The sequence below is a fragment of the Mustela putorius genome, unplaced genomic scaffold, assembly GCF_011764305.1.
Source record: "Mustela putorius furo isolate JIRA1106 unplaced genomic scaffold, ASM1176430v1.1 tig00003942_pilon_pilon_pilon, whole genome shotgun sequence".
Classification (NCBI taxonomy): Eukaryota; Metazoa; Chordata; class Mammalia; order Carnivora; family Mustelidae; genus Mustela; species Mustela putorius.
The window spans coordinates 21,051,540-21,064,128 of NW_025422087.1; the positions used below are offsets into that span (position 1 = coordinate 21,051,540).

The 12,589-nt window shown below is 38.4% G+C and overlaps 1 protein-coding gene across 1 annotated transcript in view; it reads left to right on the top strand.

Annotated features, from left to right (window-relative positions):
• The window catches only part of LOC123389022 (axonemal dynein light chain domain-containing protein 1-like), a 46,780-nt gene that overhangs the window by 9,133 nt on the left and 25,058 nt on the right, over positions 1 to 12,589 (top strand). Inside the window, exons 5-9 of the mRNA XM_045069575.1 lie at positions 3,191 to 3,311; positions 4,103 to 4,188; positions 6,216 to 6,272; positions 7,282 to 7,384; positions 9,315 to 9,436. Coding sequence (XP_044925510.1) covers positions 3,191 to 3,311; positions 4,103 to 4,188; positions 6,216 to 6,272; positions 7,282 to 7,384; positions 9,315 to 9,436 — 489 coding nt within the window. The remainder of the gene's footprint in view (positions 1 to 3,190; positions 3,312 to 4,102; positions 4,189 to 6,215; positions 6,273 to 7,281; positions 7,385 to 9,314; positions 9,437 to 12,589) is intronic.

Here is a 12,589-nt window from a genome sequence, read left to right on the forward strand (position 1 = left end):
TAGATTTTCCAGGGGCTTCTGGGTGGCTCAGTGGGTAAAGCCTCTGCCTTCCGCTCACATCATGATCTCAGGGTCCTGGGATCAAGCCCCACAATCTGGCTCCCTGCTTGGCGGGGAGCTGGCCCCCCCCACCGCCTGCCTCTCTGCCTACTGTGATCTCTGTCAAATAAATAAATAAAATCTTAAAAAAAAAAAAAAAGATTTTCCAGAGGAGTAGAGACAAGTGATTTACCACAAGAGTTTTATCAGAAATAAAACAGATTAAAAAAAAAAAGATTTTATTTATTTAATTGACAGAGACAGATCACAAGTGGGCAGAGAGGCAGGCAGAGAGAAAGGGAGAGGAGAAAGCAGGCTCCCCCCACCCCTGGGGTAGAGAGCCCAATGCGGGGCTTGTTCCCAGGACCCTAAGATCATGACCTGAGCCGAAGGCAGAGGCTTAACCCACTGAGCCACTCAAGCGCCCTAAAACAGATTATTATTTAATGAGATTTACATACCAACACATAAACCAAATGTTCCCTCTAAAAATAAAGATAAAAAAATAAAAATCAAGTTAGATAACTGATATTTTTTATTTTTATTTTTAAAAAGATTATTTATTTATTTGACACAGAGAGATCACAAGTAGGCAAAGAGGCAGGCAGAGAAAGGGAAGCAGGCTCTCTACTGAGCAGAGAGCCTGATGCGGGGGTTGATCCTAGGAACCTGAGACCATAACCTGAGCCAAAGACAGAGGCTTAACCCACTGAACCACCCAGGCACCCCTATAATTTTTATAATAGAAATAAAAGAGGGCCCTATAATTACTTTTTGAGAAAATTTGACAGTTACCAAACTGACATTTCCTTTACAAAGATGTGTATGTGTGTATATGTATATGTATGAACCATTCATGTTTTTATATAACAAAGTTGTGTTGGCCAATCTCTAGGAGTTATTGGTGTGATAGTGACTAATGTCCCATAATCCTGGAAGCAATTATGTCCCATAATCCTGTTCAATCCTGGAAGCAATTTTATTTTTTTATTAAAAAAAACTTTATTGAGATAGTTTTGACAAAAAAATTGTGAATATTTAAAGTGTACAACTTAGTGTTTTTATAAATGTATACATTGTAAAAAGAGCACCACAATCAAGCTAAAGACCTTATCTGTCACCTCTATATAGTTACCATTTGTGTGGATTCGTGTTTGTGTGTGTGTGATAAGATAAATTTAAGATCTGTTCTCTTAGCAGATTTCAAATATACAATACAGTATTGCTAACTATGATCATTGTGCTATACATTACATCTCCAGAACTCATTCATCTTGCATAACTGAAACTTTTGTACTTTTTGACCAACATCTCCTCATTTCCCCTTTCCTCCCAGTGCCCTCATCTGACACAAATGGAATCATATAGTATTTTTCTTTGTCTGGCTTATTTCACTTGGCATAATGTTCTCCAGCTTCATCCATGCTGTCACGAACGGCAGGATTTCCTTTTTTAAAGGCTGAATAACATTCTGTTCTCTCTATATATACACATTTTCTTTATCCAGTCATTCATTAGTGGACATTTAGGTTGTTTCTATGTCTGGGCTCTTGTGAATAATGCGGCAATGGACAAAGGAGTGCAGATATTTTGTCAAGATCCGGTGCCTGGGTGGCTCAGTTGTTAAGTGTTTGCCTTTGGCTCAGGTCATGATCCCAGAGTGCTGGGATCAACACCTGCATCAGGCTCCCCACTCAGCAGGAAGCCTGCTTCTCTTTCTCCCTCTACCTGCCACTCCCTCTGCTTGTGCTCTCTCTCTCTGTCAAATAAATAAATAAGATCTTTAAAAAAATCCAGATTAATTTTCTTTTGGATATAATCCAGAAGTGGGTTTGCTGGGCCATATGGTAGTTCGATTTTTATTTTATTTATTTATTTTTTTTGAGGAAGCTCCATTCTATTTAACTGGGATAATGGCTATCCCAGTTACAGTTGGGGGAGGGGCAGAAACGTGAAAATCATGTGCAGTAAGTGGTGTGATTATAACTGCTATAGGATGGTGAATCTGGCAGAAGTGTGTAGAGTATACTAGAGAGAATTGAGAGTCCACATAAAAAGTAGGTATAGCTTGGACTAGTGATTTGGTATTGGCAACAACAGGGTCAATGCTGGAATGCTATGAAGGAGACTATAAAATTAATGAATGTTAGTGGTGGATGGGAATTTAGAGCAGTGGTTGGGAAGAAGTCAATTATGTATGCTGAGCTTTTGATGGATAGAGTGGTGGTACTTCCTGACAGAATTAATGACGATAGGAGGGTGGAGAGTTAGAATGGAGGGAGGTTTATTCAGAGGTATGTAGAGGTAACAAATGTGATAAGGTGAGATTTGATGGCATTGCTCAAAGAGAAAGTGTAGGGTCAGGAGACAGAGAGGTGGGGTGTAATGTTGCAGAGCATTTCCATTTAGTAGACAGGAAGTCACAGAGGAGTTCAAGAAGGAGAGGTTAAGGCAAAAGAACCATGAGTCCAGTAACACAGAGGATAGAGGAAGTGTTTTTAGAAAGAGAGATGGTCAACCCTGGAAATATTACAGGAAAATGGTGGAAGAAAGGAAATGATGACTTAGCAGTAGAAGTCATCAGCTTTCTAGAGTGGTTTCAGAAGAGAGGGATTGAAATTAGATTGCAAGGAAATTTCAAGAAATCAGATTTCAAGAAATCTGATTAATGTCTGATTAACGGACAGTGAGAGATCTGATAGATCCTGATAACATGACAGCCATGCATGGTCAAGGAAGGACTTTTAGAAGGAGAACAGATTTGAGTTACAGATCAAAGTGATTATTCCAAGGGAGGAGGAAGCAAACAGAGAGTAGATTGGTGGAACGAAGTCCCAAAGGATGTCGGTAAGGATGAAATCAAGGATGTCAGTGGAGGAAATAACCCTGGGGAAGAGAATACATCTTAACCTGAAGTTGACGGAAGGGAAAGGATTTGTGATATGAAGGAGAAAAATGAGGTGGAGAAGAGGAAGAATGGGGAGGGGGATGGCTCATGTCTAACGCCTCCGCTCTTAGTGAAGCATGAAGTAAGGAGACTGGTTTTGTGCCTCATTTTACCCACTAGAAGGATGTGTGTGGATCTTACCCACTCTTATCCAGTAGCCAGACAGGAAATTTATTTTGTAAATATATTTTTTGTATTTTTTAGGGATATTTCTTTCCTGTATGATGTTAAATACGTTAAAGGTGAGGCCAGGGAGAGTTCACTTTGTCCCCCACGCTTGGAACGATCATTACAGTCACATGATGGTGTCATTGTGCCTCATAAGGTAAATAAAGTATTTTTCCTCTCCTTCTAATTTTTAAGTCATTTCCTTAAAAATATAAAGCAATGTTGTACTGTGACTACAACCTGTATTACTTGTCAGTTTTCGTAGCACTTTCTGATTATTTCTAGGAAAGAGTATTTAGTGGGAAAGGATCTATGATACCCTTTTTTAAGCCATTTTCCAAACAACAGTTACCACTTTTTTTTTTTTTTTTAAGATTTTATTTATTCATTTTACAGATAGAGATCACATGTAGGCAGAGAGGCAGGCAGAGAGGGAAGAAGTGAAGCAGGCTCCCTGCTGAGCAGAGAGCCCGACATGGGACTCGATCACAGGACCCTGAGATCATGACCTGAGCCGAAGGCAGCGGCTTAACCCACTGAGCCACCCAGGCGCCCAACCACTTTAATCTAGAAAATACAGTATAGAAGTTTAGATTTTTTTTTTTTTTAGGTTTACAGTTCAAAGTTGTAGAATTCTTAGTTTTGGCATGTTGCTAAGGTAAATTTAAAATTTCTATTGAATTTTAAAGAGTCAATGGATTAACTGAATATGTGGGACATGTGTGAATAACACTAAACCCAAGATTGTTCTTTAATTAGTGGTTATTTTTAAAATGTGTGCTGAATGTTTTTTTATTACATCCTATGGTCCATATTACTAATGCTATTAGTTCTATAATCAAAACTTCTTAATAAATAGCATCCCTGTGGGGGTAGGAATGTTGATTTATGCAATTCAACTTTTTTTCATTTACTAATTTTTCATTCTTGTCTTTCTTTCTTTTTAAGACAAAGAAACTAACAGATACTTTGGTTCCTGAAGAATTTCATATTGTGTCAAATACAGGAGTTTCAGGTTTGGAGTGTTACGATGAGTGAGTACTGTAATCTATCCCAGGTAATATGTACATTACAATAAGGAAATATTTGGCCTTCCATCCTAAATTTAAGAAAGGTGTCAAAATGAAAATGTTTTATTGAAAAGAGTTTGGGGGACGCCTGGGTGGCTCAGTTGGTTAAGCAGCTGCCTTTGGCTCAGGTCATGATCCCAGCGTCCTGGGATCGAGTCCCACATCGGGCTCCTTGCTCTGCAGGGAGCCTGCTTCTCCCTCTGACTCTTCCTTCCACTCTGTCTGCCTGTGCTCGCTCTCACTCACTCTCTCTCTGACAAATAAATAAATAAAATCTTAAAAAAAAAAAAAAAGAGTTTGGGATTTTAGTGATCAAATTGTTCTCTATCTTTTCCAACTATTTAATTTTCAATTAAAAGAGTGTATCTTTGTTCTGAATGTTCACCTAGGCCTCCTTAGGAATGGTTTTGGCCAAGGAGACAAAGGAAAGTAGCCCTCTGAGCTGATGTCTCATAAGGCACACTCTAGGGCTTGGCTCCAGCCTTCACACTAGTCATCTCCAGTTTTCTTTGTTTTCTGCTTAGGGGATTAAAAATAGGATCTTGCTTGTATGTTCTGAAACAACGTTTGAATGTTTTGTAGTGTAAAAAACTAGAACTTTGGACTAAGGTTTTATAATAAAATATCCAGAGGCTGTCACTCTTTTTACTTTTCCAATGCTGTGGCATTTCCTTATGATGGTGGGTTTCAGAACAATATTTTGTCAAAAAGAACTAAATGGAATTCATTTTAGGGGAACTTTTTATTTTTATACAATTTCAAGATTATAAAACTGTTACAAAAAAATGAAAAGCAACTCTCAAGTACTCTCTGTTTTAACTCACTGAGTATTTACTTTTTGCCTTATTTGCTTTGATACACACATTAAAACTATTCAAGAGTAAGTTGGAGATATGATCCTTTACTACCAAATACTTCAGTGTTTATTTCTTAGAAGCCCACCAGTTATAGATCTTTTTGATGACTTTTTTTAGCTTCATTGTATCTTCTCTGTTTATTAGTTAACATTTTACCATATGGATTCATGGATTACTGTTTTTTTCAGTGGGGTATAGTTCTTTTACTATGATTATTTTATGCTAAAAGATTTTTAGATTTGGTCAATGTTAGCTCCTTTGAACTGGCACTTATATTTTTTGGACCTGTCCCATGATTCTTTGAGTGTTCCTTTATTTTCTAACTTGATAAAATTTCCAGGTTCATCTTATATTTCCCAGCTCCAGCTGTGGAGTCAGCTATGTCACTTCTCTAGGGAGTGCAGATTCCTTTTAGTGGAGAATGGTACTTAGAAGTCAAGATCTGGGTGGTGGGTGTGCTCGTTGTGCCTGGACTATCATTGTTTCTGGTTCCTCTTACTCATTTTTGAGAAACTTTATTTTGAGTCTTCATAGTCCCTGGAGAGTTTCACTGCTCTAAATTCTGAAAATGGACGTTACTAACCAGCTGAGTTCCAGTAGGGGGCAGAACCAAAGGAAATGCTTATTAACTAGGGGAAGAAAAATGTTGCATGAATAATAATGAATTAGAAGGATTACCATGTGATTCTCACTGTGATACTCATTTAGGTGGAAATGGGCACTTTTCAGAGGACAGATTTGGCTGGGAGTTAGGAAAACTGGGTTCTGGTTTTGTCTCTGTTGATTAATTTTATAGCCTGTTTATTCATTTAATTTTGTTGACTTCAGTGTTTTTAGAACATCCTTCCACCTTTGAAAAGGCATTTAAAAAAATGAATCAAGGAAATGTTCATTTTTCACATATGAGGAATGTTATTAAAACTCCTTTACTAAAAATATTCCAAATATGATAAATGTCATTACATCTATGTCTGTAGTTATCTAGGTGTGATCTTCTGTGTAAAATGATGGACCTTTTAAATTGCCTCCAAGCTTCCCAATTTTATGAGGTGTTAGGTTTATCATGCTGTGATATGTGATAAATAGGCCTGTTAATTTTCTTATGATAATATTTATCTAACTTATTTATTATAGCAAATATACTACTCTCCTCACAGATAGTGAAAACAGGCTGTTGCTCTTCCCATCCATGTAAGTATGGTTTATTTTTGAAAATATTTCTCAGAAGGAACATAGACACATGAATATATTTATTTATTTTAATATACATATTTATTAATCTACATATGCATATTTATTTATACATATTTATTTTTCTTGTATATATATAAATTTACCTTAATACTTTATTGCACAGAAAATATTAAAATTATAGCAGAAATCCAAGACAATAATTGTCTATAATTCTATCATCTAATCAATGTTTTAAATTTTTACATATTTATAATAATATTTAAGTGCTATAAAATAGTTCTTTTTACAGTTTTAAATTTTTTTTCTAAAATTTTATTTTATTGTGGGAGGAGCACTTAACATGAAGTTTATCTTCTTAACAAATTTTTAAGTTTTCAATACAGTTATCACTGAATCTAGGCACAATGTTGTACAACAGATCTGTTTGCTATAGTCTTTTTTTTTTCTTCTCTCTCCCTTGTCCCTTTTCTTCACTTACATTGTGAAGTAACCAACATTAACAGCTTGGTATTTATCTCTCCATATTTCTTCTATGTTCTTACAATCCTACACACGAAGTATATAGAAATATTGGAAGGAAGCATTATTTTCTTTACACAAAAGAGGATCATACTATTTACCTTTCCCTTTTTCTTTTTTTTTTTTTTTAACTGTATTACTGCTATAACCCACTAGATCAGTACATACAGGGCTATACTTTAAAGTTACATTAATATTCCAGGGGCACCTCGGTGGCTTAATCTGTTGGGTGACCTCCTGGTTTCAGCCCTAGTCATGATCTCAGGGTCCTGGGATTGAGCCCTTTGTGGTCTCTGTGCTCAGTGGGGAGTCTGCTTGGGTGTTCTCTCCTTCTGCCCCTCCTCCAGCTTGCTCTCTCCCTAAAGTAAAAAATATACCATTAATATTCCATAGTATATACATTTTATTTGTATTACATTCTTTTAGTCACTTGAGGATGACCTGTTACACCACTTAATTACATAAATCTCTCACTTTAATCCTCTAGGAAACCTAATAAAAGAGTTGAAGTGGTCCAGCTGAATGACGTGATGGATGCTATGCTAGAGAGGTCTGGTGTGGAAAATCAGGAATATACAGGGCCAACCAAGGTACTTGCAAAGTGGTTGAGAGCATGCATTCTGGAGCCAGAATGTCTGGACTGGAATCTTGGCCCTGCAGTTTATTAGCTAGTGACCTTGGGCAAGTCACTTAATGTATTTGTGCTGCAATTTACTCATCTTTAATAAGAGGTAATAATAATACCTACCTTATAGGGTTGTTGTGGAGATTAAATGACACGTGAATGTAAAGGGCTTAGAATAGTGCTTGGCATGTGGTAAACACTGTATAATTATTGCTATTATTATTATTACTGCATTTCATTGACTGTAAAGTACCATTGATTATAAGACCTTTAATGTAAAGTTTTTCTGGCGAGATAAACACAACACCAGGCAAATTGGGTGCAAGGCAAGATTTATTAAAAACACTCTCCAGTGAAGTTTCAGGGCTCAGGAGAAGGGGAGCCAGGAAAGTTGCTCCGGGAGAAGGTGGGCACCCTCGGGCGAGTTTCCACGACTCTGGAAAGCAGGGTGGTGGAAGTCGTGCCCAAGGCAGGGAGGAGGGGGCTTTTAAGGGGTCTTGGGGAAAGCTCAGGGGTCTTTTGGCAAGTTTCCCTTATTCGGATATCTCGCCAGCTCGTCGGGGTCCCATTGGTCCACAGGAGCCTGGGGCGGGGATCTCAGATTCCCGCTTGGGCCTTTGTTCTCCTGTCGGAGCTCAAGTCTTGTGGCGGGCTTTCGCCATCTTAAGCAGCCCTTTCTGACAGCCTAACCCCTGAGCTTTCCCCAGGAACCCTTAAAAGCCCCCTCCTCCCTGCCTTGGGCACGACTTCCACCACCCTGCTTTCCAGAGTCGTGGAAACTCGCCCGAGGGTGCCCATCTCCTCCCGGCGCAACTTTCCTGGCTCCCCTTCTCCTGAGCCCTGAAACTTCACCGGAGAGCGTTTTTAATAAGTATTGCCTTGCACCCACTTTGCCTGGTGTTGTGTTTATCTCGCCGGAAAAAACTTTACATTTATTATTTTATGTACCGCTAAGAAACCACTGCCAATTAAACCATGCTTTCTTAGCACTTAAAATTTTTATTTTGTTAATGAAAGCACTTTTTTAATTTTAAAGAGACACAGATAGTTTTCTTTATGAGGGCTCTTTTTTATTTCGTAAATTTTTATTTTTACAGAATTTAAAAGTTAAAGTTCAGTATAAAACATTCCTATGTAATCTTTATCCAGATTTACTCGTTTACATTGTGCTCTACTTGCTTTGTCATTCTCTCTTCTTCTTTACACACCTATCTGTATGTGTATATGTATAGTTTCTTCTCAACTGATTTGCAGTAAGCGGGTGACATCATGCCTCTTTATCACCAAAAATTTCAGGTGTTATCCTACGTTTCCTATAGATAAGGACATTCTTTTACATATTTGTAATACAGTTATCAAAATTGGGAAATTTAACATTGATGTGATAGAATTATCTGTCCATATTCAGAATTCAAATTTTGCCAGTTGTCCCTATAATGGTTGTTTTAGCTCTTGTCCCCTCTGTTTCAAGATCCCAGGATCACATAATACTTTCCGTTGTCATGTTCCTAGACAACTGTAATATGAAACAGTTCTTTGCTTTTCTTGACCTTGATATTTGGAAGAGCATATGCCAGTTATTCTGTAGGACGTTCTTCAGTTTTCATTTGTCTAATGTGTACTCATGATTAGGTTCAGGTTATGTACTTTTGGCAGGGATGATATAGAAGTGATACTGTGACCTTCTCAGAGCATCGCGTAAAGAGGTACATAATGAAACAGACTTCTAAAAATAATATATTATTTTTGTAGTTATATTTATAAAGAAAAATATAAGTGAAATAAATTATCAAGGTGTTTCTAAAACGTTCACATTCAGCATACTTACTTCCTAAAGTGCTATTTTGCTGATAAGACTGCAATAAATACTAATGATATTCCTTATCTTCTGCCAGATGCACAAACTACTACATATGTTAAGGAAGGAACAGAACATTTACAATACAGTATTTCATGAACTAATTCGGCAAGTCAGTGTGGACTGTGCAGATAGAGGAGAACTACTGTCTAAAATCAGGTTAGAGCTATTATCGGAATATCCCAGTTTCCTTGTGAGTTTTATATTACAATTCTTTTATATCTGCTTTTAAGAAAATAAAAAAAAGTTCCCTTCTCTATTCTATTGATAATAAGGAACTGAATTCCATTTCTGTTTTCTATAGTAAAAAAAAAATAGTTGAGGACTTTTTTTTTTAAAGATTTTATTTATTTATTTGACAGAGATCACAAGCAGGCAGAGAGGCAGGCAGAGAGAGAGAGGGGGAAGCAGGCTCTGGTGATCAGAGAGCCCAATACGGGGCTCCATCCCAGAACCCTGGGATCATGACCCAAGCTGAAGGCAGAGGCTTCAACCCACTGAGCCACCCAGGCGCCCCAGTTGAGGACTTTCTTAAGATGATTTCTTTTGAGATGTTGGACACCATATTCTTTTTTTTTTTTTCGAAAATTTTAAAATTATTTATTTATTTGACAGACAGAGATCACAAGTAGGCAGAGAGGCAGACAGAGAGAGGAAGGGAAGCAGGCTCCCTGCTGAGCAGAGAGCCCAATGTGGGGCTCGATCCCAGGACTCTGAGACCATGACCTGAGCTGAAGGCAGAGGCTTAACCCACTGAGCCACCCAGGCGCCCCAGTTGAGGACTTTCTTAAGATGATTTCTTTTGAGATGTTGGACACCATATTCTTTTTTTTTTTTTTCGAAAATTTTAAAATTATTTATTTATTTGACAGACAGAGATCACAAGTAGGCAGAGAGGCAGACAGAGAGAGGAAGGGAAGCAGGCTCCTTGCTGAGCAGAGAGCCCAATGTGGGGCTCGATCCCAGGACTCTGAGACCATGACCTGAGCTGAAGGCAGAGGCTTAACCCACTGAGCCACCCAGGCACCACTCTTTTTTATTTTTAAAGATTTATTTACTTTAAAGAGAGATTAAGGGAGCATGAGTCAGGGGCAGAGAGAGAGGAAGAGAGAGAATCTCAAGCAGACTCCATGCTGAGTGTGCAGCTTGATGGGGGCTTGATCCCACGACCCTGAGATAGTGACCTGAGCTGAAACCAAGAGTCTGATGCTTAACCAGCTGTGCCACCCAAGTGCCCCAACACCATATTCTTTTATGATTGGGAATTTGTCCCAATTCATTTGTCCATTTGTCCATTCATCAGTCAGTGGTGTCTGTGGAGTATGTACTCTGTGTCAAGTATTAAAAAGCTTCATAGGATTGTGGTGAGGTTAAATGAGAGCACAGAAGTAGATGCCTTGTATATATAATTATTATAGATGATCATGATAAATACTATTAAAACTGTAATGCTTTGTATGACTGTGGTACTTAACAAAAAGCTGGAAGGAATAGTGTAATTAGAATATTGGGTTCAGATTACATATCTGCAGCTTACTTGCCATGGAACCACAGGAAGATTATTAGATCTTCTGAAAGTATTTCTCCTGAATGAGAACAAGTAATATAAATTCACCCTATTTTCCCACTGTCTGATTTATGGAATGAGAATAAATAACATAAGTTTGCCCCATTTTCCACTGTCTGAGTTATGGATTTATGGAGATATGAGGAGCAAAGCCATTAATAAGATACTTGTCAAGATTGGATACTAAGGAGTCAGTTCTTGGAACACCTCAAGAGCTGGAGAATGCAACTTGAAATGAGGGTCAGAACAACTGAAGTCTGAGTTGTCAATCCAAGAACAGAGCTGGGAGGGACAGGTGAGGAAGCATAGCAAAGGAGCTCAATGACTAATGGCAGATCCAGACTTTCCCCTTATGAGGCGTAGAAATGAGTGGGACTCTTCTAGCTGATTTCAGGAGTTAGCCTTTAGGGGCCAAAATAAGGTCAGGTCCAATCCCAAAAGTCTAGACAGAAAGAGACCGGCAGTCCTAAGCTAAGGACTTAGAATAGGGTAAAGTTGGGAATTAAAAATATAAAGCCTGGCTTGCTCAGTCAGTAGAGCATGTGATTCTTGATCTCAGGGTGGTGAGTTCAAGTCCCACTTTGGGCGTTGAGCTTATTTTAAGTAAGTAAATATATACATACATAAGTAAATAGAAAGTATACATGAATGTGGAATATTCTTTTTTTAAAAAAAAGAATACAAGGTAGGTGAGAATAAGCCATGAGGTTTTAGGCTGATTATGCAAACATTCACTATGTGTTTGTGGAATGGTGAAACACGGTAGTTCAGAATAATCTAGTGGTCAGCATTTTGTTGTGGTAGGAGATCTTTTGAATGGGTAGGGCCCACCTTCAATGGGGAAGACTACGGTTGTCCTGAGCTTGGTATCTTGAAGTGTTTTCTCTGCTTCACGAGATCATTGTGAGGATCCAATAGAAGTCCCCAGAAGATGGTAATACCATTCATGCCTTGGAAATACTTGACATCAGCCTCTGACTTCCTCTCTCCATTTGCCTGTTACCATAGTTTTCTGCCTCTGGTCTCATTGAGTGCTTTCTGATCTGCTTGTGTGTGTCTCTGCTTTTCATGCAACTGCCTCTGAGGCCTGTTACAGCAGAAGGAAGTTTTGTTTGTTTGCTTCTTCTTTTTTTATTTTTTATAAGATTTTATTTATTTATTTGCCAAACAGAGAGAGAGAGAGTACAAGAAGGGGGAGTAGCAGGCAGCAGGAGAAGCAACCTCCCCCCTGAGCAAGGAGCCTGATGCAGCACTCAATCCCAGGTCCCTGGGATCATGACCTGAGCCAAAGGCAGACATTTAATCAACTCAGCCACCCAGGAGCTCAGAAGAAAAAGTTTTCATATGCAACAGAGTTTCATAGTAATGTTTTTTTGTTTGTTTGTTTTTGTTTTTTTTAAAAGATTTTATTTATTTATTTGAGAGAGAGACAGTGAGAGAGAGCATGAGCAAGGAGAAGGTCAGAGGGAGAAGCAGACTCTGCATGAAGCTGGGAGCCTGATGTGGGACTCGATCCCAGGACTCTGGGATCATGACCTGAGCCGAAGGCAGTCGTCCAACCAACTGAGCCACCCAGGCGTCCCCATAATAATGTTTATTATAGGAGGAAGAATAACTGCCAGGTTGAATATGAGCTGAACAAGATTCTCACATTACAAAGAAATAGGGATGTTGTTGCAATCTTCTTGGTTGACACTATAAATATCTTTGGTTGTAGCAGGCACCTGACGTTTTTTCAGTTGTTG